Source organism: Aphanomyces astaci (genome assembly GCF_000520075.1).
Source record: "Aphanomyces astaci strain APO3 unplaced genomic scaffold supercont1.51, whole genome shotgun sequence".
In the NCBI taxonomy this organism is placed as follows: domain Eukaryota; phylum Oomycota; class Saprolegniomycetes; order Saprolegniales; family Verrucalvaceae; genus Aphanomyces; species Aphanomyces astaci.
The window spans coordinates 70,676-98,086 of NW_009798314.1; the positions used below are offsets into that span (position 1 = coordinate 70,676).

At 49.5% G+C, this 27,411-nt stretch overlaps 8 protein-coding genes across 13 annotated transcripts; 4 read left to right on the plus strand and 4 right to left on the minus strand.

The window, feature by feature from the left end:
- Positions 1 to 2,183: 2,183 nt before the first annotated feature.
- On the plus strand, positions 2,184 to 2,807 carry H257_13784 (hypothetical protein; the record flags this gene model as incomplete). Its single annotated transcript, XM_009841442.1, has 1 exon — positions 2,184 to 2,807. One exon carries the CDS (start codon positions 2,184 to 2,186, stop codon positions 2,805 to 2,807), a length of 624 nt encoding a protein of 207 aa, XP_009839744.1.
- A 158-nt stretch (positions 2,808 to 2,965) lies between these two features.
- On the plus strand, positions 2,966 to 4,003 carry H257_13785 (hypothetical protein). Its single transcript, XM_009841443.1, has 2 exons — positions 2,966 to 3,164; positions 3,221 to 4,003. The coding sequence occupies exons 1-2, from the start codon at positions 2,972 to 2,974 to the stop codon at positions 3,964 to 3,966; spliced, it is 939 nt and encodes a 312-aa protein (XP_009839745.1). The 5' UTR covers positions 2,966 to 2,971; the 3' UTR covers positions 3,967 to 4,003.
- A 10-nt stretch (positions 4,004 to 4,013) lies between these two features.
- On the plus strand, positions 4,014 to 7,072 carry H257_13786 (hypothetical protein). Of its 4 annotated transcripts, XM_009841446.1 has the most exons (7): positions 4,014 to 4,591; positions 4,654 to 5,068; positions 5,154 to 5,363; positions 5,424 to 5,720; positions 5,785 to 5,972; positions 6,274 to 6,356; positions 6,433 to 7,072. In XM_009841446.1, exons 1-7 carry the CDS (start codon positions 4,335 to 4,337, stop codon positions 6,633 to 6,635), a joined length of 1,653 nt encoding a protein of 550 aa, XP_009839748.1. In that variant the 5' UTR covers positions 4,014 to 4,334; the 3' UTR covers positions 6,636 to 7,072. The 4 variants fall into 4 exon arrangements, with proteins under 4 accessions (XP_009839748.1, XP_009839746.1, XP_009839747.1 ...); XM_009841444.1 differs by having other exon boundaries at positions 4,302 to 4,591; positions 5,424 to 5,972; XM_009841445.1 differs by lacking the exon at positions 6,433 to 7,072 and having other exon boundaries at positions 4,302 to 4,591; positions 5,424 to 5,972; positions 6,274 to 6,415.
- Positions 6,627 to 7,038, minus strand: H257_13787 (hypothetical protein). The gene has a single exon (XM_009841448.1). It carries the CDS (start codon positions 6,989 to 6,991, stop codon positions 6,668 to 6,670), a length of 324 nt encoding a protein of 107 aa, XP_009839750.1. The 5' UTR covers positions 6,992 to 7,038; the 3' UTR covers positions 6,627 to 6,667.
- A 123-nt stretch (positions 7,073 to 7,195) lies between the features above and the next one.
- H257_13788 lies at positions 7,196 to 15,386 on the plus strand. Of its 2 annotated transcripts, XM_009841450.1 has the most exons (13): positions 7,196 to 7,536; positions 7,589 to 7,706; positions 7,777 to 8,443; positions 8,581 to 8,985; positions 9,198 to 9,788; positions 9,865 to 10,520; positions 10,761 to 10,946; positions 11,135 to 11,923; positions 12,478 to 12,669; positions 12,737 to 13,003; positions 13,083 to 13,330; positions 13,802 to 14,187; positions 14,740 to 15,386. In XM_009841450.1, the coding sequence occupies exons 1-13, from the start codon at positions 7,220 to 7,222 to the stop codon at positions 15,201 to 15,203; spliced, it is 5,286 nt and encodes a 1,761-aa protein (XP_009839752.1). In that variant the 5' UTR covers positions 7,196 to 7,219; the 3' UTR covers positions 15,204 to 15,386. The 2 variants fall into 2 exon arrangements, with proteins under 2 accessions (XP_009839752.1, XP_009839751.1); XM_009841449.1 differs by having other exon boundaries at positions 12,737 to 13,330.
- A 318-nt stretch (positions 15,387 to 15,704) lies between these two features.
- H257_13789 lies at positions 15,705 to 20,517 on the minus strand (the record flags this gene model as incomplete). Of its 2 annotated transcripts, XM_009841452.1 has the most annotated exons (12): positions 15,705 to 16,079; positions 16,177 to 16,240; positions 16,437 to 16,591; positions 16,651 to 16,866; positions 16,932 to 17,027; positions 17,098 to 17,440; positions 17,807 to 18,192; positions 18,605 to 18,817; positions 19,386 to 19,899; positions 19,969 to 20,054; positions 20,108 to 20,237; positions 20,285 to 20,517. In XM_009841452.1, 12 exons carry the CDS (start codon positions 20,515 to 20,517, stop codon positions 15,822 to 15,824), a joined length of 2,694 nt encoding a protein of 897 aa, XP_009839754.1. In that variant the 3' UTR covers positions 15,705 to 15,821. The 2 variants fall into 2 exon arrangements, with proteins under 2 accessions (XP_009839754.1, XP_009839753.1); XM_009841451.1 differs by lacking the exons at positions 19,969 to 20,054; positions 20,108 to 20,237; positions 20,285 to 20,517 and having other exon boundaries at positions 19,386 to 19,926.
- Positions 20,518 to 22,026: 1,509 nt separating this feature from the next.
- On the minus strand, positions 22,027 to 24,338 carry H257_13790 (TKL protein kinase; the record flags this gene model as incomplete). The annotated part of the gene is made up of 2 exons (XM_009841453.1): positions 22,027 to 22,798; positions 23,116 to 24,338. The coding sequence occupies 2 exons, from the start codon at positions 24,336 to 24,338 to the stop codon at positions 22,027 to 22,029; spliced, it is 1,995 nt and encodes a 664-aa protein (XP_009839755.1).
- An 872-nt stretch (positions 24,339 to 25,210) lies between these two features.
- On the minus strand, positions 25,211 to 26,848 carry H257_13791 (TKL protein kinase). The gene is made up of 2 exons (XM_009841454.1): positions 25,990 to 26,848; positions 25,211 to 25,931 (listed from the first exon to the last, which is right to left on the minus strand). Exons 1-2 carry the CDS (start codon positions 26,826 to 26,828, stop codon positions 25,250 to 25,252), a joined length of 1,521 nt encoding a protein of 506 aa, XP_009839756.1. The 5' UTR covers positions 26,829 to 26,848; the 3' UTR covers positions 25,211 to 25,249.
- Positions 26,849 to 27,411: the final 563 nt, after the last annotated feature.

Sequence of the window (27,411 nt, forward strand, 5' to 3'; positions counted from 1 at the left end):
AGAATTTCACTAGAAATCCGATTTTAATCCTTAGAGAGTCCTAATTAGAATATCTTAAAAGTTAATCGATCAGGAATTTCACTACGCTTCCGAATAATTTCTGTACACCGATTTCTCCTGAACTTATCTGGTTATAGAGGTTTAGGTGGAGAAGTGTGGTACAGCAAATGTGACAATACCTGTATAATATAATAATCCTTGTACGTAACCGGTAAACCTATCTATCAATCATTTCCAATCCGAGGTAGTAGTTACTACTCCGTTCCGAAATACTGTCTCATTTCAACTTTATCACAGTTTTTGTGGCATCCAGAGTGGTTAAGGGCCACTCTGGATGCCACATAAACTATCAGAAAACACAACTCTTTTTGCAACTTTCAGAAATATTATGACAAGTTTTGAAACGACAGCTTTTGTGTGTTTGGGTCCCAAATCTTGACTTTTATATATATTCACATAGTTCGTCGAATTTTCACTATTTTCTGACAGAAAATAGTTTCAACTGCTTAATGTTTACTACGTGATATTCCAGCAATAGCTCTCATTCCATCATGGTTGTATCAAGAGGTCACATTAAACGAGTTCACCTCCCATTGGTAAAGGGAATTCTTATCAGAATATTATTTTACATCAAATTTTCTGCGGCATCCAGACTCGGCCTAAATCAAAAGCATACCTCCAACAAATTTTAAATAAAGCACTATATATATTAGTAGTATGAAATTTTTCCCACTTCAGCTCAACTTTCACGATTTCCCGCAGCCTCCTCTTTTTTACACGATTTAGAAAGTGACGCCAACGATCCTCATATGGTATTGTGAGTTGCATAAAATATCGCAGGAAAAGTGGTTACACTCGGTGAAAAATATTATAAATATTTATTATAAATATAACAATAATAATAAAATAATCCACAGGGCTGAAAAACGAAGTAGACTGTCATGGTGATGGAATTATACAATGCAGTAGGGCAGTGCGTACAGATTTCACCAAGGGAGAACCTGTGTGATGACAACGTCGAGTATTATTTGAATTCAAGAACCAGCTAAGCCAATCAAACCCCGTTCTGTCGAATTTCTGCCTGGATATCATAAAAAGAATGCAGGGATGCGATTGGCTTTTTCGCGAAATTTCTCGAATTTTCATTGGCTGGTTCTACCTAGAACCTTCTCGAAACCAATCCAAACTAACTTACCTGTTGGGCACACGTAGTACTAAACCTGGTATAGTATATAGTTTGTGCAAGCTGAGAATTGCCTCAAAAGCTTTTTGGCGAACTGTCTCAAACGTCCAAAATTGGAGTGAATATATCTGTACCGTTATACTAGTATCAATCACTCGTTGGAACATATTTTACGCTTTTGCTGGGTGGTGGTCCGTGTGGCTACATTCCGTATTGCGTACGTACGCAATTCGAAAATGCTAATTGTGGCGATGGTGAATGCGACGATCAATTACTAGAGGGAGTCAATATAGGCATGATATATGTGCATGGACCTGAGGTGTAGTCTGGTTTCACATCGAACAAACTACTAACGTAAACGTGAACTTGTACTGGAGAAGCCGTTAGTCGCTGGCTGGTCAGTAGCCCAGGTTTTATGCACTAGTTACATCCACCATCATGTAACTTCCGTTGCAAGAGAAGGGATGTGCCCACTTCAAGTAGGGAGAAGCTCTCCATAAGTGCTAACGTTGCATGTGCAGCAAGGAGTCGCCACCCACGCCATCGATGACATGGCAGCGTCCTCTGTCAAGTCCGTCAGCGCATCTTAATCTGTCATGAGTACTACGTAGTATTATACTACTGTAGCCCAACATAACGTGTCATGGCCTGTGGCAGTGTGACGACGCCTCAACCGTGCTGAATGCATGTCGAAACATCGCATATATATGCACCAAACGCATTCAAATCAGGGTCATACGCAGTCCAAGTCAATGTGAAACCGTGACGCCGCCGCATCACGACCACAAGCCTCGATTGGACCAATCAGCGGTCGCCGATTGTTCGTTCGCTTTTCGCAGCCACAATCGCCCGTCGCGTCAACAGGTTCACCGAGTGCCTTCTGTACCACAGAAAAATACACAAAACAATGTACATACATCTTGGCTCATTATTCGAAATGACAGCACTAACGTACCCCAATATTACCCCCAGCAACAGCAGCCATCACCACCACCACACCATGACCGCGCATCAAATCGGCGTCGTGTTCAATCCCACGGGGGGCCCGTTCACACTCATCACAAGCTTCATGCGCGGCAAGCGCGCCATAGACTGGACGGACGCGTATACTATCCTCAAGGCGGGCCACTCGAGCCTCCTTCAACCTTCCATGATCACCCCCGCCACCATGGACGCCGCCGCGGAAGACGGCCGGCTGGACATTGTCCAGTATCTCCACGCGCACCACAATGGCGTCGGATGCACCACCGACGCCATCGACTTCGCGGCGGGCGAAGGACATTTGGAAATCGTGAAATTTCTACGCCAGAACCGGTCCGAAGGTTGCACCGAGCAAGCGATGAACTTCGCCGCAGCCGGGGGCTTCTTGGACGTGGTCGAGTACTTGTACCATTGCACAAGCACGTATGACATTTCCCACGCCCTTTTGTACGCCTCAGACTTTCGACAAAAACAGGTGGTGGAGTGGCTGGAGTGTCAGCCGTGCCGCCGCCACCCCCTGCTTGACAGCTGCAGCATGTATACTCACGTGGATGTGGTCGTTGCACCCCTCAGACGAAAGACATTACTGGGCAAACTGAAAGCTATGTTGGACTGGAACATTGCGCCAGACTTGGCGCTGTAGTAACAAGCCCCGTCCGTACACTTTAATATATCGTAATTATTGAATCGAGCGTCATCAGTACGAACGTGCGCCTATAGTCCTCATTTATTCGTTCGAACTCAAAGTCGTCGGCGGTATGCAACGAGTGTATCGGCAACTCGAGTTTATTTATAGACCCACGCGAGATGGGGCCCAAGCCGATGCCGCCAGCGAAGTCCAAGCAACTGTCCCCGTCCAAAGCAGCTGCAACCACAAATACAGGCTCCATTAGTAAATCCCCCCCTTCCAAAGGCAAACAGCCTGACATGAAGTCGGAAACTCTTCCAAAGATCACGACCCCCAAGGCGGCCAGCCCCACCAAACAACCCACACCCAAAGGTACGTACGCATCTTTGCATGATAAAGGTCCAAACCTTCAACTACACCACGTGTAGCCTCGGACACGAATGCCTCGACTGCTCAAAAGATGCCAAGCATCGACACTCGACCTATATCTGTCCAAAAACTCACTGAAGTGGCCGACACTAGTATAGCTCCAACTGACGTAGCTGAAATCAGCGTCGTCAACACGGAAGAAGCATCCTCCTCCAACGCTGCTGCCGGCGAAGTGGCAGTAGTGGCTGCACAAACAGCAGAAGCGCTGGAGGCCACCGAGCAGGACCATGGGGAAGGTGAAGCAGCAGCGCTGGCCAGGCGGCAGCATGGCCGCGTCGTGCTAAAGTACGAAATGTACAGCGAACAGTTTGACATTGCACAGGGAAGCACCACGGCCGCCGTCGTTGACGACGCGTATTGCTTGAGTTTTGTGATGCCCCAATGTCGCATCCACCTCTCAGAATGGGACCCCCCCACGAAGGTCGAAAAGGAAGGCCACGTAGACGTGTTTGTGCGAGAAGACCCCGTCGGAACGTACCACGGACTCGAAGCAGACAGGACGTACTATGTCTACATTGAGCAGGAAGCCGACCAGTTGGCGCGAGATCAAGCGGCGATGCGGGCCACTGCCGCCACGATGGAAGGTGCGGCGTCGATGACCAAGGCTGACAAGAAGGACGACGATGGGCGGGGGTTCGAGAGCTGCAGTTGCGTCGAAGGCAATCCTTGTGTGGACGAGTACGGATGCAAAGATTGGCACAATCGGTATGCGATTGCCATGAAAAATGGCTGGAAAGGCTTCTGACGACAATAATATGAAGTTGTTTGGAGGTCTCTTTACTATGTAGCCATCAGGGTATGCATGTTAGTGCTGTACGAAGTGTCATCCATGCAGGACTATGTACTGCATAGATGCAGTGACACGCGATTGCAAAGCGCCGTGGCTACAGAGAGCTCAGAAGTTCCCCAGTTCACTAGGCTGACGCCATGGCAATGTAGACACATGCATATTCAGCTGAAGGAGGCAATCAAAGACAAGTCATATTTGCCAGGATCTATACTATTAATAGTAGGTATTGTTGCGATCTTGTTGTGAAAGGTTATGTAGAATACGTGTGGATTGGCTAAAATAATATTTGAATTTACCAATGAAATCCATGAGTTTCTCGTGTGATGTCCACACCAAATGCCGCAACCGCCGCTCGCCGGCGACATGACGAGTTTGTGGCCTTCCTGGATCGGATAGGATACGAGCCTCAAGGGCGGTATGCCAAAGCTGGCAAGTTGCGACGTGAGGACGTCGAGACGTTGATGCAAGGCGGGGCACTGGACCACATCTGGTCCTGGGTCCAACACAACATAAAATCCACCGAGGACATCAACATGCTTCGGCGCAACCTGCACGTGTCTCATCAAGCGATGACTTCTCCGTACGTTTAGAAAGTCCGTGAGTCTACCGAATCTATATGTCCTGACGATGCGTTACTTGTAGGGATGCCATGGAGCTCAAGAAGAGGCGGATCGCGGCGCTCACCGAGAAGAGGCGACTCCTTCATGACGCCGTTTCAAAGTTACAGGCTGAAAACAAGCAAGCTATCGCCAACTTAGTTAGTGTAGAGCAAGCCATGACATCTATCTGCGACCCTCCCATCCAAGCGCTTCTTGAAGACACATATGTGCTACAGACCCAGTATCGGCATCAAGAACGAGCTATTGCTGTCCAAGACCTTCACACAGTGCTCACACCGCCACTTGCCTCCCCTCCATCGCAATCCCATCAATCAGCCGTCGTCCAGGACGCCTTGCGTCGTCTAAAAGACTTGCTGAAGCAGTCACGACCCCACCAGCCGTCATCATCTCCGCGGCACCTACTGCCACGCACTGCATCCACCGACAAGACAGTTCAGGTAACTACAACTACTATGCACTACTACAAGCTACTACTCATTTAGTATTACTAAACGCCACCTTCCTTGTACTACATTTTTGCAGGCGGTGTTGCAATTACCGGGCAAAGTCGTTTTGGACGAACTTGAAGCTAGTACTACGTCAGCAACAACAAACCCGACACTGGCCCCGTTGACGCCTTATCGTAACCGACATACATTGCACGACATTGAATCCCAAGTACAGCACCACGTGCATCACTTGTACGAACAACTGGCCCGTCGCCAGCAAGAGTGCGACCACCTCCTTCTTCACGTAATATCCCCCCCACCGCTTTATACATGTCGATCTGCATCTTGTCAAGCATGGCCATAGAACACTCCTAGTCCATGTGGAGTCTCGCCGTGTGCAGCAACTACCTCGGCAACGAAACTCGAGTGGCTGCAATCGTACGGAGACGAGTTGGTGTTGGAACTCAAGTCACTGGACGCCGCCGCCGCCGCTGCCGCCGACCACATGTCTGCCATGGCATCGTTTGAAACTCGACTGGATCATGCACACACGAGCGTGGCGTCTGCGTTTCGAACGAACCGCGCACTGGTGGTCGACATATTAGACCGCCAGAGCAAACTGCTGCTGTTTCTGCAGTCCGAAGTCGTGGATGCATTCAAAGTGGGCAGTTATTAGTTGGAAACATGTTGAGCAGGAATACATATCTATGGTGATGATGGAGTAGGGACTGAGACAAGAGACCCAGGCGGCACTGGACGATGTCATTCGACGAGAGATCGACAGATCGAGGGAGATGCATGAAGAAGCAGACCTGGAGGTGCCATCAAGAACACTCCATGGACATGCAAGCGTGAGGAATAGTGCAATCATGCAACGCCACGAAGATACAGCCATGTCGAAACTCCACATGAGGTTGGTAAATGTTGGAAATGATTCTGGAAATTCAATCAAACTTCAAAAAGTAAAATAAACTTGAAAAAGGGTTTAAATTTGAGGCCGAAAATGCATCATTTTGAATGAAAATACGACATTTGTGAAAATACCGATGAAAATATATCATTTTGAATGAAAATGACATTATTTGTAAAAATACCTTTGTTTTTGATGAAATAAATGACAATTTTTAGCTTAGTGGTTAAAAAGGGACGTTTACTTTGAAGAAAATGGACAGAAAAATTGCTATCGGCCAAAAACTTGACAATTGTGTATATAGTGTGCGCAAACTGGAAGCGGCAAAGGCCGCGTTTGACGCGTTCCTTCAGTCGTCGCCGTGCTTTACGGTTCTGTCGTGGGAAGGTAATGTCGATGGCTCCATGATAATCATGGCTGTAGTAGCATCCCCTGACGATCCAACGATGATACGTGAATGTAGAGCTATTGGAGCAAGTGCGAGAAGTGGATGCGATCGTGTCGGATGAGATGTTGCCGGACATGGGTCGCATGGAGGAAGCTGCGGCCGAGTTGCTCTACACGAAGCTTCCTGCGCTGTTTCGTGCGATACACAACTGGACCGACGAGCCCGCAAAGGCGTATGGCGCAGACGGCGCCCATCGGCCAGTGGAAAGATGTGATTAGAATGAATCGATGTAACGTTACGAGGTTGCATCTCATGTGTTGTTCTTGTCGGTGGGCTTGGTGGCGGCGGCATGCAAGTCCAGAAGCTTCTTCTTTTGCTGATCGTCCAGCAGCTTGCGCGTGTCGGCGCTGAGATCTTGTCCAAAATGCGTCTGCCGTTCTTGCAACATGGTTCGGTAGTTTTGCCATTCCGTGAGGAACCCGTGGACGAACTCAGGCTTGGCGGACTTGTGCAGCTTGAACTCGTCGCGGACATACCGATCCCCTAGCACACGCATGACAGGCTCTAGCTTTCGTCGATGCAGACGAAGGATATCGCGGTAGAGTCCCAACACTTGCGACCGCTGCGGCTGCATGTTGTCGCTGCACCCTTGAATGAATGCCACCGAAATACGGCACTTTTAATTATAATTAGTATATATCACAGTAAATAGCGATGTTTTGTTTGACTGTATGACACACTACTTTGTATTTTAATAGCTTATCCGGATAACTACGATTGTGGTTGGCTTTTTTCCGGATATGTAAGGCGCGCAAAACGCTGCGAAACCGACAGTTCTCCGTATCATGGCCTTGAGATCATCATGACGGAAGCGCTGAACGACGTGAAGATGGAGATAGATATTGACCCAGAGAAGCTAAGGAATCGAAGGAAGAAGCGGGACTTTTTACAGCGACGCGACGATGTGCTCAAAGGTGTGGGGGCAAAAGCCGCAGAACTGCGTCGGCGGCTCTTCAACCGGCGCACCATTGCCAAGGCAAGTATCGCGAACTTGCCGATGATGCAACAAGCAAAGAAAGATGCCCTGGACGTTCGGCTGGCGTTGGTGGAACATGACGTGAAGACACGCATGATCGACGCGCATACGCACCAGCACTTCGACTTAGCCGAATCCGTTCGGTTTGTGATGGAGAAAGTACAACACGTGCTGTTGAATCACGTTGCCATGTAGGTACTTGAGCCAGAACCTTCAGCATTCGACCCGCAGTGTCCGTGATAACACGTCGACGCTGGACGACCTCGCTCGCCGGGTCGAGTTCATGCAACACGTCAACACAAATTCTGCCGTGGTATCCTCCTCCTTTCTACGTCGTTATGCGGCGCATCATCTTCTCTTAGTACGGATTTTCGGGTGTGTAGTTTACCCAACCGCCAGCAGTCGATAAAGTGATGCAGGAAGTAGTGGCCAAGTACACGTCCTTCCTTCCCCTGGAAGCATGCGCCACGTGCGGCAAAGTCCTCGCCACATCGGCCCTCCGTGCAGTCCACGAACCATATTGTCGCGGGATTCTCGCCCGGGACTTGCCTCCGACGATGCATCGATGTGTGCTGTGTCATCGCGTGGTCAAGGCGGACAGGATGACGCATCATGTGGAGCAATGCCAGCGCGACTGCGACCGCAAAGCCATCATTTGGTCCAAGTACGACGTCAAGGGGCAGCCGCCCCAACCCCCCACGGATTTGCGTGTGGTGCAGACGTCGTACAGCTCGATCTCACTCGCGTGGAACCCCCCCATGTTCACAGCAGGCCTCGACCTCGTCGACTTTCAAGTACAGATGCACGTGCTCGTCGTGGAAAAGTTTCAGACCCTCAAGCATCGCCAGCACGAACGATCGTTCCAGCCGCTTCTTCCGCACGTGTCCACGTCACAGTGGAACGCGCGGCTGCGGCCCGTGGCCTTGCATGGATGCACTATTGACCACCTCCCCGCCAAGACTACGTTTGGCCACTTGAGTGTACGATGCCAAACCAAGAACGGGTGGAGTGCCTGGAGCGACCCAATACATGGTGATATCGTGACCAAAGGTGTGTTATTACCCGCAATTTTCAATGCAAGTGGTTATGCATAGTCTGAAGGCCATGATGGTGATAATACTTGCGGAACTCTATTCTATTGTGTGATTGACTTGGCTTGGTTTTGCCATATGTGGTGCTTGTTTTAGATCCGGTGCCCCCCACACCCCCGTTGTTCCTATCGGTGGGGCTCATTACCGTCGACAGCATCGCATTGAGTTGGCTGCCCCCGTTCGACTGTGGCGGAGAACCCGTGGACGAGTACGTGGTATCGTTTTCAGGCCTTGTGCAAGTCCAAGATGGCCGAGACTCTATCGATTTGCGTGCGGCCGAGCTCAAAGCCTTTACAAGGCGCGTCAAAGTAGCTCGATCCGATCAAAATCCCCCAAGCAACGACCTACTTGGCGTCGAGAAAGATGGCGCCCAAGTCGTGTGCTGTACCATCGATGGCCTGCGCAGCGGACAAGCATATTCGCGGCTGCGCGTGTGCGCCGTGTCGGCGTCGGGGTTGATTGGCCAGGAATCCCCGGAACTAGACCCCGTGCGAACCTTAGGTACACCCTACGTCCCTTCAAACTTCTATTGTTATACGGATTCAGATATTTGGGGTGACCTTGAGCATATCATTTTCAACGAGTAGTATGCCACATGGATAGCGCTTGTGTGATGAGATTTATATATATATATATATATATATATGTGCACTTTTGTATGTTGCCAATATCACGTCGTCGTCGAGTATAACTTTGTGTTTATTCTTTATTAGCTCATGGCAAGGAATTGCAGCTGTTGGCCGAGCTCCAGGAAGCCATCAACAGCCCTGCATCGTACATTGACTCGTCGTTTTACAACGGGTTTGTCCAGCGATATGACCGCAAACATTACATTACACTGGTGGCCGACACGATCAAACTGCACCATCCAGCGTTGAGCCACCGCGTGGACGCAATGCTGCCTGTGGACAGCGACTCTGAGTCGGAATCAGACTCAGACGCGTCCACAGCGTCGTCGATGCCTTCTGGTGACCGTGAGAATGCCGCCGTGATGCTTTTGTCTCCTGCTTCTTCAACCCCACCAAAGCCCACATTATGTGCAAACTCGGACGACGGAATGGACCAAGCCAATCAAAAGCGACTGGACAAACAACATGTCCGGCGTAAACAGTTTCAATACCGACTCCACCAACTACGCACGCACGTCGACACCCTCGAGTACAACATTCAGTGGGCCGACGACCGATGCATCGTGCTCGTGTCCATGATCGAAGCCGCGGAGCGTCGCATAATGGACAAGCAAGCCGAGCTGGAGCGAGCGCGGGGGTTTCAAGGGCCAGCCATGGATTCACTCGCCATGCACGGTACCTTAGCCTACTTTCAATTCCTGCGTGTCATATATATATGATACAGCATGCCAGGCTCATGTGTGTTCTGTAGGGGGGCTGCAGCGGTTTTACACCCCCGCGTTGATCACGGCGCTGGAAGAAGAGTTGGATATTGAAAAATATTACATCGTTGACACCAAGGCCGACTTGCGCGCCGTGGAGGACCAGAAGAAGGCCGACATGGGGATGCTGGCCGTGAAAAAAGCCCAAATCGCCGCTCGTGTGACAGCGTTGGACGCGTTCGAGGCCGATTGCGAGTTTGACCAGTTCAAGGCTGCCCAAACCGCGAACGTTCTGCTCAAGTTCAAGTCGAGGCAGCTGAGCTACGTCTTTGACACGTGGCGGCGGCACGGGCGTCGGCGCCGCGCCAACCGCGCTGTCATGTTCAAAGCACTAACCCGACTCGTATTGGTCAAGGTGTCGAGTGCGTGGCACCGATGGCGGCAATGCATCGACGGCCTCCGAGACCAAGATGCGATTCGCAAAGACGTTATCATCGGCAAGGGTGGCGTGGACTTGAAAGGCGCGCACTTGGCGCGCACACACCTCCAAAGCGACTTGTATTCTATGCTGCACGAGTGCCGCCAACTCACGGGCACATTGGCCGCCACGACGCACACCATGAGCCAAAATAGCAGGACCCGCACCAACGTATTTGCCAAAGAACGGCAGTCCCAACAACTTCGCGGTGTGTTTGTCGAGTCCAAGGTACTAACTACTACTAGTAACTACTACCTACACGTTGTAAAAGGACAAGGCGAACAACTGTCAGTTTGTGTGTGTACGACAAGGTTCATGTAGACACGGAAACTGTTGTAGTGTAGTTGAATGTGTTCATGTGCGATACTGCTGTATGATACATGTCCATGCAGTCGTGTTTATGGTGGTGGATGGCTGTATATGTGACACTGTAGCAGCGCTGCTCATAATGTTGTACATATGCTGTAGGTGCAAATGTCGTTGCGCGACCAAGGAGATGCCCAGTTGGACATTGGTGACTACGACGCTGCCATCAAAACGTACGACTCGTTACTTGACAACTTGCATATTGTATCCGTCGAGTACACATTACAAGCCTCGAAATCATCCCGTTCTTCTTCTTCGTTGGTACCTCATTCGTTGCGGTCCATTCAGGTAAACATTCAATATCCAAATTAGGAGGACTCATGCATCCAGACGACATGTAATCTATCGCATATTATATATATACGCTTGTGTGATGAGTTTTATATATATATATATATATATACCATATACTAGTATTGCATCTCTTAATGTCCTCGTCATGATATATACAAACGTTTGTGTGCGTTGGTTCTTAGACCCAAACAAGCCAAGTATACAACCGACTAGGACGTGCGTATTTCCTTTTAAAACAGTATGATCGGTCGGCCAACTCGTTTGAACGGGCGAGTGGGATCGCGACGATGTTGGGCGACCCGATCGAAGGGGGGGTGGCCTTCCGAGGACTCGCAGACTGCCACGTGGCCAGCCGCGATTGGTCGACGGCATTGGACTTGTATTTGAAAGCCGCGGGGATGTACGAAGACGTGACCGACGTCGGCGGCGAAGTCGCCGCGTGGCGTGGCATAGCTTTGTGCTACCGCGAGATGGACGCCGTGGATCTGGCCGCAGACGCCACCACTAAGGGCGACAGCCTCGAATACGCGCTCGACCAGACGATGGAGCACATGGAGCGGACGCTGGCCCAGCTACATGCGCGGCTCGTCGGGGTCACAGTCAAGATGTCGGTGGAATGCACATGCGAGCGCGTGGGGGCGATCGTGCCGCGTCTGCGCCAAGAACGGCTGCAGTGCAAAGTGGGGATCATGGACGAACAGAAGGTGCTTGACGCCCTAGATATGATGCTCGACGAGAAGAAGGCGCTGCGTGCGCAAGCAGAAGCCGATCTCGAGACAAGTGAGCGGACAGACTCTGGGTTTGTGGACTCGACTGTGTTCTTGGGCGTGTCGACGCGGTACACACTCGACGACTTCAAAGCCAACGTCCAGAAACTGATCAACCAACTGAGTGTCGTCCAAGTGGCCCTCGACAGAGAGCGAGCGAACGCAGCTATTCGCATTTCCAACTTGCACGATCGGATTCAAGAGGTACACACATATATATATATATATATGCAGCAAACTGTGGTTTTTTTTTCACGTGCAATATGGCTCCATGGATGTGACCAATCTAGATATTGTCCTTTAACCCAAAATATGGACTTTTCTGAATCGCCAAATCTATCGATCAATGGGTGTTTGTCCTGAACTTTGTATGTAAAAAGGTGTCCTGTGATGATTGATATCACACTAATTGAAGTCACACACTAATTTCAAGTTGATGACGGTTTGCTGCAATCTCATTGGCTAAACCCTCTGCCGCTTCTTGTGTCCATTTGGTTGTGTCGATTCATTCTCCATGTCGCTCCAGAGAATAAACACACTAACGTTACAATATGTGACACACTCTAAAGTATATATTGTAATGCGGCGACCACACACAAAGAATTCCCAATCGATCTATATATATATATATATATATATGTGTGTGAGACACCGTGAAATACACTCTTATAGTATAGTAATACTGCTGTGTTGCCTTGCGTTTGCCCTTCTGGTGTTACGATGATGATACATCATCACATACATCTGTGTTGTGATAGTGTGAAGAAGAACTCAAGGCCGAAACAGGTCCGTTGATGCGGCGGGTGCGGGGCAAGGACCCCCTCCGCTGCTTTCGTTTCAATGCAATCAACGCCATGTACAAGAACGTGCTGGGGCGCGCCAGTGGCGGCGTCGACACGGCCGTCGCCTCGGTCGGTCCTTCCATCGTCGTCTACGATTTCCTCACGGGGGTACTAGAGTTATCCTCGTCATCGTTCATTCCCCTCGTTGAAATGTCATGTTGCTGTGTATTTGTAGGTTTGTATGGGTCAAGGCGTGGGGGATATTGGAGGGGACCAACGCCACTTGGGGGCCCCACTCGGCCATACCAAGACCATCATGTCGTTGTGCTGCTTTCACGCGTACGTGTACTCTGGCAGCATGGACTGCACGCTACTGGTGTGGCAACTGGTGCAGAACGTGCCCGTACTGCGCCATCGCTTGACGGATTTCGATGCTGCCGTCATGGCCATCGCCGCGACCACCTCGTTCGTTGTCGCAGGAACTGCCGACTGCTGCATCATGGTATAGACTGGTTTGTGCGACAGAGTTGACGCAGATTCCGAGGTACAATGACATGACGAGAGAGAGTTTTATTTTGTAGGTGCACGAGACTACTACGTACGACCGAGTGGTGACAATTCCGTCCGCCCACTTTCGAACCATCACGTTTCTTGCCATGGATCTGAACGTTGTGTGCTCTGCTGGGGCAGACAATGAACTGCGATTTTGGCACCTTCAACATGTATCTGTACCAGGGAAACCTGCTATTTCCATAACAACACAACAGAAGTCCAACATGCAGTACACGCGCGGCGTTCGTTTGCGTTCAACTCGCGACGGCAACGTATGGTATGTATGTATATACTCTGTCCCGCTAAATCATATCACTCCGTCGCAGTATATATATATGTACATACAGTATAGGAATGCAAAAAGCATTCATACATGATATATATATACATGTATATACTGTATATATATATCATGTATGAATGCTTTTTGCATTCCTTTTATTCCTAGTAGAATGAAAAAGAATAAAAATTGAGTCAAAATTGGTGTGTGGGGCTCAATCAATTAAGCGACAGACAATCGATATACGACCAATCAAAACCCACAACAAGAATCAAGTAGCCAATCAAATCCACTCTTCGACGAAATCAACGTCAACTTAGTGTATGAATTAAATAGTGTGACACTGGACGATTTTTACATACAAAAGTCAGTACACAGAATGGGGATCATCGATAGATTTGGCAAAGAATCCGCACATTTTGAGTAAAAAGCCACAAGACTAACATACAGATGATTGGTGTGACACAGGAAACACGGACATGTGCATCCTGTGTCGTGTGTCCAATTCTCAGCCAACGAAGTCGTGAGCGGGGACCAGGGCGGGTGGGTCGTCGTATGGGATGGCGACACGGGCGCGGCCCGCCGGCAGATGCACGTACATGCATGTGCCATCACGTGTCTGTCGTTTGATTCGCTGCGGGTCGTGACTGGCGGCAGCGACGGCAGCATTTGCATTTCCGACTTGGTCAGCGGCGTGTTACTGCAGACGTTGCTCGGCCACCGCGCCAAAGTTCTGGATCTGCAACTTGATCGCGTCCATCTTGTAAGCGCGTCCGAGGACGGCCAGTTGCGGCAGTGGCGATGGCATACGCGGGATGGCGATGCCGTCAGCAGCAAGCGATTTCATATTCTGGGTACGTATCGTGCTGTCAAATGGGCCTATTAATTGGGGGATGGATGAAATCGCCAAATCTAATCGAGCAGTGGAGTATGATTGGCTACAAAGAATGAAGGTTGCAATATGATTGGTTAAACAGATTGATTGTTGTATTGAAGTCACAGAAATAGTTTTTCATGATATGTCCAAGGTCCGGCGATTCTTGGGCGGTTCATTCAACCAACCGCCGGAGGAAATTTTGAGTTGACCAAATCACAATATGATTGATTATATTAAGAAAAGGATATTATATTGTCGATTTGATATACAAATATTTGGGGACGGGGTGCAATCGAATAATCGCGCCGACCAAACCGATCCACAATCGATCTGATTGGTTGAATTTCATTGAGAAGGTTTTGATTGGCTAATAATGTTGAGCTCATCTGAAGTAGCCAATCAAATCGATTTAATTCCAACGAGAAACCACGCCACAACACAATGAAATGCCACTCGAAAGCACAATATATTGTGATTTATATATATATTCAGCAGTCACGTAATTGATCGGATTGAATGGTGGCGATAGGACCGGGCGAAACATTGCGATCAATTTCGTTGCAATACCGCACGAGCGTGGCGTCGATTCGAGAATGGAATCGCATTCAAGACGTGACCAAGCTATACTTGGGCCAGCAGTTGCTCGTCCAAAAAGACTTGCCAGAAAACGACGACAGCAACGAGTCTGGAGCAAATGTGATGATTTCCCCTGTCTTGGGCAAACTTGCACTCGAAGATACATCGTTTCTCGCCCAAAATCGCATGTCCAAGGCGGATCTGGATCAGCGCATTCAAAATATCATCCAAGAATTGTCCATATCAGAGGACAATACCCCACGAAAGGCATCAACTACTGAGAGTGAAAAGAAGGAAGACAACGAGGACAACAGTGACGATGGAAGCGATGATGACGGCGATGACGACGGCGATGATATTAACCCAGAAGACTTAAACGATGGCCCAGGAGCAGCAATTGAACATGACAACGAGTAGACACGACATGCAGTATCCGTGGCCAACATACAATCTCGAAGTACAAGGGAATTGCTGCGATGGATGTCACTGAATGGATCACATTATTTCTTGATATTTCTATATATTAAAATGCTGCCAAGCGTGATTCCAAAGAAAAGTAAATATTGTGAATTTGCGAAACATTCTAAAACACGCGTGGTTTGTCGAATCAAGTATTGAATCACGCGGGAGTCGTTCTGATTGGTTGAATATATATAGAACTTGTCCTTTTTGTATGAGCCAATAACCAAATTCACTCGAAATTAAATTAGCCATAAGTCACGTCGATTATACAATATCTTTGACTAGTTTTTCTAAATGGACTACGGGGATACTGTATCTATGTGTATCTTGTTCGCTACATACTAGCACTACGTAGTATATTACACTACTACGCTGTTAATTTTACTCTGAATCCAGACTCGACCTAAAGAACTTTTTTTAATATATATTCATCAGAAAAACGAATCCCCTTCATATGCTAGCTACTCTTAAAACTTATTGCAAATTAATTGTACATTGCTCTGTCACAGGTTAAAGCTTTGGCGTATGGTGGTCACTAATAGTTGGTGATCTTCGAATAACGCCACACTTTGTTTACACATCGTCATGGGCCCAGTCGTCGTCGTCGGTGAGCCATCGATTTGCTTGAGACGTCAGCGCAGACATCCGATGGCTGAGAGACGTCGGCGGTGGTACTGACCGAGTCGCAGGGGGTGCCGCCGTCTGTGGCTTCCTTGGAGTTTGCAACTGTATCGCAGGCGTCGTTACCTTGTCGCTGGTTTCCACGGTGGCAACGACGAGTTCCGGCAAGTCTGTTCCTTGATCAACCATGATCGGACTAGGCGCTTTTTCCTAGCTCAAATATGTGACTACACTCGACGACTACTACTAGCATAAGAGTACTACTAGTAGTATATACTACTACTTGCATACTAGATGGAATACGAACCTGTTCTCGAAGGGTGGTCAACAAGGCATTTCGTTCGCGTCGCAATTTGGTGATTTCCACGTCCCTAGGATTATATTAGTGTGTGACTTCAATTAGTGTGATAGCAATCACCACAGGACATCAGTTTACATACAAAATGCAGTACAAAGAATCGACCGATAGCACATTTGGCGATTCAGCACAAACGTCCAAATTATTTTGGGTAAAAGGACAATACCATAACGACACTAATTACGGTGGGTCGATTTATCTAGACGTACCGCTTTTCAAGCTGACGAGCGAGTGCCTGAAGTTCGTCCTTTTCTTGGGCCACCACCGAGTCCTGAAGGCGCTTCAGTTGCCGCTCCAGCTGTCGAATGTACACGTCTTGCTTGGCCTGGTCTTTCTGGGCCTGCCGCACTTGAAGTGCCGCATCCTATATATAAATATGGTCACAAGTTCACTAGCAACGCCATCAACCAGCATCACAACGACCTGCAACGCCATCGCATGGGCTTCCTCGAGGCGCGCCATGGCCTTGTCGTGCTCTCGGGATACACTGTCGAGTTTGAGCTCGAGTTCGCGCACTTGAGTGCGCCACGCACTGTCGGCCGTGGCACTTTGCGCACGAACTTCGGCGAGTTGGGTTTCTACATGCGCGTGGGCGTTGGTTTGCAACGCGAGCGTGCGCTCCAAGTCTCGAATCGTGTCCTACAACATAAGTACCCCTCGTGAACTTCATTCCAAGCAATGTACATGGAGGTGGGTGGTGGCACCTGAAGTGCCGCCATCGACTGCACTTGGGCGTCGCACTTGACGTGCCACTGCTGCTGCACGCCGCGCACGCGATGTTGCAACTCGCTGGCGTCCTCCTACCCCATCATATTTCCACGTGGAATCAGAATCAGATATGTCCACGAATCAGACTCAGAATCACCCTACCTTGACGCGACACACAAGCCGCGCCCGTTCCTGCTCCAAATGTACGACGTGGCATTCCAATTGGTCACGAGTCCATTCGTCCAGATTCAATGGCAGCGTGAGTGCGGGTTTTGTCACTTTCGACCCCTCCTCAAACGGCACCGGGACCCCATCCGAGGTTTCAGGTACGTTGTCGACCACGGGTGCGTCTTTTGGCAGAGGTGACAAATCCGGCAAAAACAGCAGCACAAATTCCCCCCACGTCACGTGTTTTGTCACTCCAAACAACGGACTATGGCTCATCACCGCCATCAACTTATCGACCCCCGCGGCCCCCAACTCTTGCCGCACAGTCCAGTCCTTTCTAATATCAACCAATAAATATTCGGATTTTTCTCAAATGTGCTCATATTTTGAGGGATGCTTGAAATCACGAACAAATCTAGCTAAACAGCATGATTCGCTAAAAAGAATGAACGTTGTTGCACAATGATTGGCTAAAAAGAATATCGAATGTAGAAATACAGATACAACGGGACCTACCTCTTAAACTCAGTTTTATATCAAATGTCGAAGGTCCCGGATTGTAGAGCGGTTGTTCATTCACAATAGAAAAAATACTAAATTGAGTAGAACACAATACAAATGCTCCAATCCACATTGAAATATCATTCCATCTCTCCTTTAAAATTACCAAATAGGTTGTAGTGTTAACCCCATATATACGTACTGCAGAGCCGCAATGAACCGCTTGGTCGGTGCCAGGCCCGTTTGATAGGGATCCACTCGGTGAAACACGGCGCGCAGTACGTGTTCCGACTCGGGTTTGAGTTTGAACGAACTCTTGGCCTTGGTTGGTGGCAGATTGTGTAGCGTAGTAGCTGGTTTCCCAGTAGTAGTACTAGTGTTGGTGTCTGCCACGTTGGCGCCTTGAAGCCGCTTGATCCACACCCGGCGCTCGCCTTCCCATGCCGCCTCTTGGTTCCGAAGCCGCGCTTCCTTCCGGGCTAAGCACACGACCAGCGTCTCAGCATGCTGCACTTGCCGCCTCAGCCTTTGCTCGTGGTCTGTTAACCTCGTGTACATGTGCTGCAGTCGCTGCACCATCCCATTGTCCTATGAAATTACACAAATTGTATGTATATGTATATATATATTATATATTTAGTGAATTCGCTATACACTTGCAAAATTTTGCGTGGGTTGTCTATAATATCAATCTTGAATCACGCTGGTGTTTTCTGATTGGTTGAATATACTTGTCCTTTGTGTAAGAGCGCCAATCAAATCCACTCAAAAACAGATTAGCTCGAATTCGTGCGAGACTAACATGAGTGTGACACTGGACAACGTTTCCATACAAAAGTCAGCACAACGATCGATAGATCGAAACCATTTGGCGAAGCAGCACAAACGTCAGCCAAATTTGGGCTCAAAGGACTATATATATATATATATATATACCTGCACAAAAGTCAGCCGAATTTGGGGTCAAGGACAATATATATATATATATATATATATATACCTGCACAGACGCGATGACGTGATGTGCCATCTCGCGCATACGTTGCCGCTCACTTTCGACAGTGACAACATGGCGCTGACATTTGGATTGCAAAGTCGTTCGATCGGCGTGGAGTTGGTCGAGTTGTAAGTGGAGCAGGCGGGCGGCGGCATCGGCATCCGCGAGGCGCTGGGTCAGCGACTGGATATGCCGCACGTGGTCAGCCACCCGCGTCTGTGACATGGTTCATGTGGGAATCAACACCAAGAAGTACCATCAAATGATGATTTGATCATCTGATTCTTTGTTATAGAGAGTGATATATATCATTTTGTATCCCAGCAAATACTACATGTACATAGATGACGTGATACTGTCAAGGCGATTCAAAATTGGAGTAGGATGCTAAATCAAATGAGCAGATTAACCAAATCGGCAGACAATCGATCGACCAATCAAAACCCAGAACAAAAATCAAGTGGCCAATCAAATCCACACATCGACGAAATATTCAACACCGAATTAGTGTGTGACTGAAATTAGCGTGATACTGAACGATCTTTGCATACAAAAGTCAAGACAAAGAATCAATCGATAGATTTGGCAAAGAATCAGCACAAAGGTCAGCCAAGTTTGGGGTAAATGGGCAATATACGGGTCTTTCAACCTGACAATATACCATGTGTTGAACCATACTAGGAGTACCCACCATCACCACATTGGATGACGTGATCGCATACATGCGTTGTGACGACATGTCCTTTTCTATCCCAGCGAACAACGTCATATGACGTGAGCGTACCTCCATGATGTGGACAGACCGCGCCGCTTGCTGCCCTAGTTCATGGCTTGCCATGTCTTGGCACTTGGCCGCCACGACCATCTCAAACACTTTGGTGCGCCACTTGGCCAACAGCTTTTGATACATCGACGGGGGATCGGGTGTTACATGACTCAATTGTTTTCGCGCTGTCGCAGATACAACGGCATGCGACAGCTCCGTTTCTTGAAGGGTGAGGATTTCTTGCAAGGCATGGATGCGATGTTGCATGAGTTCTAGTTGTTTGGTCGAGTTGGAGGGAGGTGGAGGTGGTGGATGGCTCGTGGTAGATGGAGCTAACTGCTGAAAATGCAAGAGTTGTGGAGGGGTACTGGGAGTCGAAACCACGGGGGTCCGTGGTAAGGGCGATGTATTGGTCAACGGACTAGGCAGTGGCAACCGAAAAGCTGGAGGGAGGGAGGATGTAAGGGGTTGGTTGACGGAAGTTGCTACGCCGAATCGTCGGGCTTGTTCACGTTCCTGAGGCCGAACAGGTCTACGATGCAAGTTATTAGATATATCCAGAGAAACCGTTGATATATAGATATATATATATGAAACGCACTCTTGATCTAGAGTTTGCAGTTGTGGCAGTCGACGGAGAATGTGCAAACGCCTGGTGCTATCCAAAGCGTCCAACTTTGGATTGCCCTGTGCATTATAGGACCCAATATGATATGATATGTGCATAGCAGGTAGCGTACGTGTAAGCTGAGGTCGGAGAGCAAAGGGAGGTCCTTGAGGTAGTCGAGTTGGTCGAGGTGGTCAATGGCATTTGCAGACAAGTCCAGATGTGTGATGGTTTTTAGCGACTGGAGCGATTGGAGCGACGTGCTACGTCAAAACGAGGATCAGATCAGTCAGGTTGGAAGTGAGCGTACAATTTGTTGTGAGCTAGAAGGAGCTGGGTCAGCTGTGGCAGGTGGGCGTGCAGCGTGACCGGCAGGTCGTCGAGCTGGTTGTGGCTCAGGTTTAGACGGTTCACGTGACGCAAGAGAGAGAAATCGCAGTCGATTTCCCGGATGGCATTCTTGGACAGATTCAGGTTGCTCAGCGTGGGGAATTCTCGGGCGATTTCCACCACCAGGTCGTCCGTTAGCCGCTCTAGCGGCATGTCCGATGATGTCGGACGCTAAGATTTGAAAAGCACCAACGGAATGGACCAATCAGAGCTCGGACATGGACATTTGACCTTTCGTTTTTTATCCTATACAAACATTCTGTTTGGCAATACTGTAGTTTGGCAATATAACCAGGACATAGTATTAATATTAATATAGTCTTGAGTAATTTTAATAATGTCAGAACATAGTATTTCTTACTGTTAATCGCCAATCAAATGTGTACTACTTACTATGAATAGTCCGATTATTAATAATAATATGCAACGCCCGACTGGTACGTGACTTCGTACTACACCTTTTCAGAGCTCATTTTTCGATTTACCTCAAGTGGACACGCGGAGGCCATGGACAACATGGGCGTTGGTATGTGACGTCACAGCAACGATGCGGCATGTGTCGTTTGACGACTATTTCTATGTTGAATTGACTTGTCATTGCGTGATTTCCATTTTCATTGGGCACATGACACAATTCATCGGGCACATGGGCAATTCCTTGGGCACACGGCCAATTATATCGGGCACACCGCCAAATATATTGGGCACATGACATTCGGGTGCCAAATTTAACGGGCACATGGCCAATTATATCGGGCACAACGCCAAATATATCGGGCACACGACCAAATATACCGGGCATTTCGTCCAACTTAACTGCAAAAAGGTGTATTGTGCTTTGCACTTGTTTTGGCGTCGGTTTTACGTGGCTAAAAGAGTGGTACTTCTGCTGTATCTGTGTTACAAAGTTGAATAATATTAATACCTGGTGTTTTAGCTAATTCACTGGGGTTTTATAAATGCCACATACTAGTAACTCTGAGCAATAATAATCACATGTGATGCTGAAGTGACCAAAACACCTTGGCTATTATTCCATCGCGTAGTACACGCTACCTGCATGTATTATGCGATAGAACATGAAAATGGCGTGGTTTTCTACGATGTGGCACCATACGCACATCGCTCGCTGTACGGTAGAACACCGGCGCTTGTCCTCGCTGTGTGACATTTGTAATATCAAAAGTTGTTTATGGTGACCGCTGAATTGTGCAATTTGGTCCCGAGAATAGCAGATATAACTTCGATTTGCACTTTTCAAATGTGCAAAAGCGAGGGAGTTGCATAAATGACCTCCCTATAATTACATTATGTAACGAAACATGATCCTAATTCACGGTACGGATTATCTAAAACACTGGGTCGATGTAACAAACACCCAGGTTTATGGTGTGAATAGCCAAAACGAGTGAAAAGCACAATAGTAACTAGTATGTTAAAGGACCTGGTGCTATACAGCTAGCTGTACATACCGGTACGTACCCGCAGGTACTAGTAGATTGAGATCGGAATATTTAGTAGTAGTGGGCACTGTACTAATGCAAGCAATAATAACTCATGCCTGCCCTGGAAACGAAACATATATTACTACTCGACATGATTAATTACACAGTGTACTTCCAACGATACACGACCACACTAACTCCACCCCCATGAGATACGTCAATTTCTAGCACTGTCGTACACGATCGTAGTGGCGAGCTGGCTTTGAAATCGATTGGCGACGATAGTCGCCGTCGGCCGCCGAGTCGGGTCCGCGTCGACGCACGTGGTCGCCACCGACAAAAACCATGACGGACACGTGGGGGAGAACGCGGGTGACGCGGCATTGGTGACGATGCTCACCAGCACCTCCTGGTTGGCGTGGTCGCCTTCGCGCAGGCGTCGGGGAGTCACCACGCCCTCCAACGACGCACTCGAAGAAAATGGCATCTGCTCCGTGTCGAGCTCCGACAAAATCACCCCCAAGCTGTACATGTCGGCGGCGGGCGTCGGCTGGTTGCCGCGGAGCACCTCTGGGGCGACCCATCGGAAGGCCCCGAGCCCGGCGGTGAGCAGCTTCAGATTGGACCCCCTCGACCGACCAAACCGCCGGAGCCGCACAACATCGTCGTCGTCGCCGTCGGGGGGGTTGCAGCTGCCATTGATATCTGAGAGCTTGGCCCCTTTGGCCGAGTCCACCAGTACGTTGAGCGACGAGAGGTTGCCGTGCACGAGCGACTTGGCATGCAAATAGGCCAATCCGAGGGCAATGTGGGCGGCACATTGCAGTTTGTGGCTCCAGTGAAAGCTGCTGTCGGCGTGGTTGGTGTCGAGAATGCCGCGCAGGTCGCCGCAGTCCATGTATTCGGTCAAGAGCATCATATCAGTTGGCTTGCGACCCAACACCCCCGTCACGCCCACAAAGTGGACAATGTACTCGGGGCACTGCATCCTACGCGCCAACAATCCGTTAGATATGCCTTGTCTCATGCATCGTCCGAACTGATTAGCAATCCGTACTTTGTGCCTCGTCACATGTATACGGCAACGTCATATGTCCGAAACTGATAGTTGACAGTGATAACGTCATACGTATGTCCGACCAAACGTTGCTCCCGAAAGGCAATGTCGTATGACCGACATTTCAAAATTCTGGAGCATAATATAAATGATATATATATATATATGTAGTAGTGCAAGCACCAAACCCATCGTGACCATACTCAAAAATGCGATACAGTATACAGAAAAACATACATACATTCGTACCGAGCTAAGAAGTGAATCGACCGCACAAACACATGCAGTTCGTACGGCGTTTTCATGTGCGGGAGCAATCGGGTGGCGGTGATCATGGTCTTGTCCTGGCTGTTTTGGGCTAGCCAAACTTCTCTTGACAGGCCTTGCGCTAACGGCTGCAGTAGCCGGACGTCCGCCGCGGATATCGAATACTTGGCCAAGTCAGCAACGTCATCGTCATAGGGAAGGGGCGAAGGCGGGGGAAACGACCGGCGCGGCTGCTGCTGCTTGGGGGTACCGCTAGAAAGCGCGGTCGCATGGTGGCTGGAACGCGAATTGGGCGTCATGAGATCATAGCTATCCAGAACAAAGCTGTTGCCACCACCGCCGCCGCCATGGTTCATCGTGGAGGTAAAGTACGGTGTCGGGTGGAGTGGATGTGGTGGTGGCGGGGGGGGATGGTCCATGGTCGTGGTGACGGACGACGTGGCTTGCTCCCGGCGGCGTTCCAGCAGCATCATCTCGGTCGCGGTCAAATCCTGCATGCTGCTGTACTCTTCCACGCGGCGCTGCCGCCGCACCGCCTTGCGCACGAGGCACACTACGCCAAACACCACCACCACCGCCAAGAGGATGGCGCAGATGATCAAGGCGGCGGCAGCGACGTTGTGGTTGGGATCGTCGGCTTCTTTCGGTTCGCGGGCAGGGGTGACCGAGCCACCGCCTGGGGACACAAGTGGTTTCACAGACGACGAAGCGACCCAGGACGGATCAATCACTTGGACGACGCTTGTGTAGCTTGTATATGGCTTGGTTGAAGTTGGAGGGGAAGTAGAGGTTGTAGTAGAGGGCGTGACGCTGGAAGGAAGGGCAAATGAAGGCAGAGGTGGAGGCGGTGGTGGAGGCGGTGGAGTTGGCGGTATTTCCCCCAGGCACAATGCATTGAGGGACGCGACGGGGGTCGTGAGTTTCGTGGGGGTGTCTGTGAGCAGACACTTGGCGAGCAGGTTCGTCGGGAGTTGAGGCTGAAACGCCGCCACAAATGTCGTCAGCCCCACGCGGCACTGCGACAGGGGGAGGCAGTCGGAGGACCGGACGGACGTCGCGTTCACCTGACTCTGCGCGAGTAGCGACGTAAACGCACACGTGGGGTACCGTTGGATGAACGGAGCGTACGCGGCCTGGCAGACCGAGTTGACGTTGACGGCTGGCGGCGGGTTCGCCGTGGTGGTAGCGGTACCGCCGTCATCCATCGGCTGTGGGGCGAGAAGATGGCAGAATGCGCCCAGCAGTGGTGGGTTTGACTCGTGTGAATTGATTGCACTCGTGAGTCGTGGATAGTATCTGTACAGTTCCTGCAACTGTACTGCTCGCAAGGGTTGGACTATACCCAGTAGAAACACTGTACTACTAGACAGGGGTTCATTGAACTCGTCGTACATGGTGGCTTGTACGTTGATCGTACTAACGTTAGTTTTAGAAGACTGCTGCTGTTGCTGCATGTCTGTGCCTTCGTCACCACGTCACGCGTTGCTACTGTTGTACTGCAATGTGACAAACCCGTCCTCGTTTGGCTGACGCGGACGTGTCACGGGCACACTGCAATCTCGACCAATCTCCCCACAACCAACTTGCAACACTCTGGTGGTAAATAGTGTATATATTAACATAAACGCCAAGTTATCCGCTGTCGCGGCTACAGTCCGAATTCGGCGGTTCGTAGTGAGTAGCCAGTCAGCTAATACCTCGGACAAGGTGACTGTTCAAGCAAAAGTGGAGCCACCTTCAAACCAAGTATGTATAGCATATAACCCGTACAACGTTGTGAGTTTGAATGAACGACATCGTAACGTTGTCTAGGTTGGATTTGTAAGCACACTAAGAACGACCAAGTACCTCGGGTGGTGCATGCTATAACGTTAAACCATTACGCGTAGCTACCTTGAAACTTCAATTTGCAAAGTACTTGTACTTGGAGAGTGAAAGGCTGCATTACATATCCAGCATGTGTCGGTTCCTCTCGTGAATACAGCTGCCCTCCCCCTTCCACAAGCCACGGCGGCGTCATACTTTGATTCTCGCAATGGCATGTGTCTTGTATAGACCAAATTCACGGTGTTTTATATATATATATATATATATATATTTACATGCGTCTACTCTACTATGACTCGTGATGCAATGCTGTTGCTGCCAGGACTGCTTTTTGAAATCGAAACGCCAACATGGTCGCGCTCGGTCGGGCGTGAGGATCCAGCGCCAGGCACAACTTTCCGAGCTCTGCAAACCACTCTGGACAATCCGATGCAAACGTCGGAATCAGCTCGCCCGTCATCACTTTGGCCATGATGGCAGTGTCAGTATACACGTTGCCCTTGGCGTTTCGCAGGTCAGAATATGGCACAATGTTCGTACTCAGCTCAGACAAGATGACGCCAAAGCTAAATATGTCGGCTTTCTCCGTGTAGTGGCCGTCCAGAAGTACTTCTGGCGCCATCCACCGGAACGTGCCGATGCCCGCGGTCATGGTGGCGTCGTCCGTCTCCCTTGCAATGCCAAAGTCGGTCAGCTTGGTGTTAAAGTCTTCGTCCAGCAGTACGTTGCGTGACTTTAGATCGCGGTGAATGACTTTCGGTGTCATAAAGTCGAGGTAAACCAGCGCTTCGCCAATGTGGTGGGCACACTGGAGTTTCTTAACCCAGGGAAAGAACGCTACGTCATCGAGCTGGTTCGTGTCTAGCACGTGCCGCAAGTCGCCACCAGCCATAAACTCGGTGACCATGACAATGTCACTCGGGCGAGTCCACGCCGCGCCAATCAAATGCACGACATACGGACACTCGATTCTAAAGTTCCCACAATGTCCGTAAACCGAGGGAATCAATATGTACTGACTGCATGTACCTGGACAGAAGCACAATTTCCGAAATGAACTTTTGCAAATCCACGGCCGTGGTCCGCCGAGTCGGCAGCAACCGCTTGATGGCTACGGGGCCGTCATACAGGTTGCCCAACCACACTTCGCCGTACGCGCCTTCCGCCAGCGGCTTGATGTATGAGATCTCGTCGATGGGAACGCGCACCATGTCGAGGTCCAGGAGGCTGCGCTGCATGAGACTCTGCTGGGCCGAGTCCATCAGAGAAGCTGCGTTCGAGGAAGAGTTGGCGGTCGAGTGGTTGTTGGGGTGGTGGGTGGGAGTTCCGTGGGGTTCGTAGGTGTCGCCGTCCAATCGATCGTTTGACGTATGAGTGGAGTGCTTGGAAGAGGAAGTCGTACTGGAATGATTGCGGCGATACCGCGTCCAGCCAAACACGACAAGCGCCACGAGGACCACCACGATGCTTGCAACGATACCGATCGTGGCTGCGGATGATGATGTTGGCGCTGAGGACGGGTTGGTCGTCAATAGAGACGCCGCAGGGTTCGATGGCGTGGCGGTGGAGGCCAGTGCTTTGGCTGTCGTGGGGGCGCACACGGATGCGAGCGAGGAGATGCTGACGGTGTGTCGTGTCTCTTGGTCGAGGATAGGGCAGAGGGACGTGAACGAGACAAACTCTGCCCACAGGGCGGCGCAGTCTGGGTTCTTGCAGTCCTTTTCCCGCAGCTCGGCTGGGTCCACTTGGGTCGCGGCCTTGTTCAAGCCTTCGTAGTACGAACAGCCGCGGAACACTGTGCCATTGTCGTCGTCGAACTGGCTGATCACTTTCCCGATCAAACTCGGGCAATACGCTGGGTCGTCCATCGTCCTTCTTGTAGGATGACAGCACTGAAAAGTCACACGGAAGCACGAGCATCCGGATTACTTCACTCGTATCCGGATATGGATATCTGCGAAATTCGCTCCAATTATTTGAAATGCAAGAAAATGATTCCTCGAGCCCCGAAAAAGTACTACTATTAATACTAGTAGTAGCAGTATAGAAATTGTCGCAACGTGCAAATTTTGAGCAATTCCCCGATTAACTGTAAAACAGGCCCAATGAGGGAATTATACCATCCGGATACACTTTACTACTAGTAGCCCGTAGCTACCCCCCGCGAGTACATTTAATGCTAAATCCCCGGTTATGATCGCTAATTACTGAGATACATTTAAGAGCATCTTCACCAGGGCTGGGGAGAAAATAATTGGAATTTAAAATAGTGGTAATTGCCCCACTGCAATACTGTAATTTATTTTCTGTGTTTGCTGAAAACAATAATTTACTTTCGACAGTTCGATCACCAGCACCAATAATAAATTGGTACTATTTAGTAGACCATATTGACCAATAATCGTTTAATTGTTTTCAACGTCCTCACTTCTCATTACTATGATACAAAAC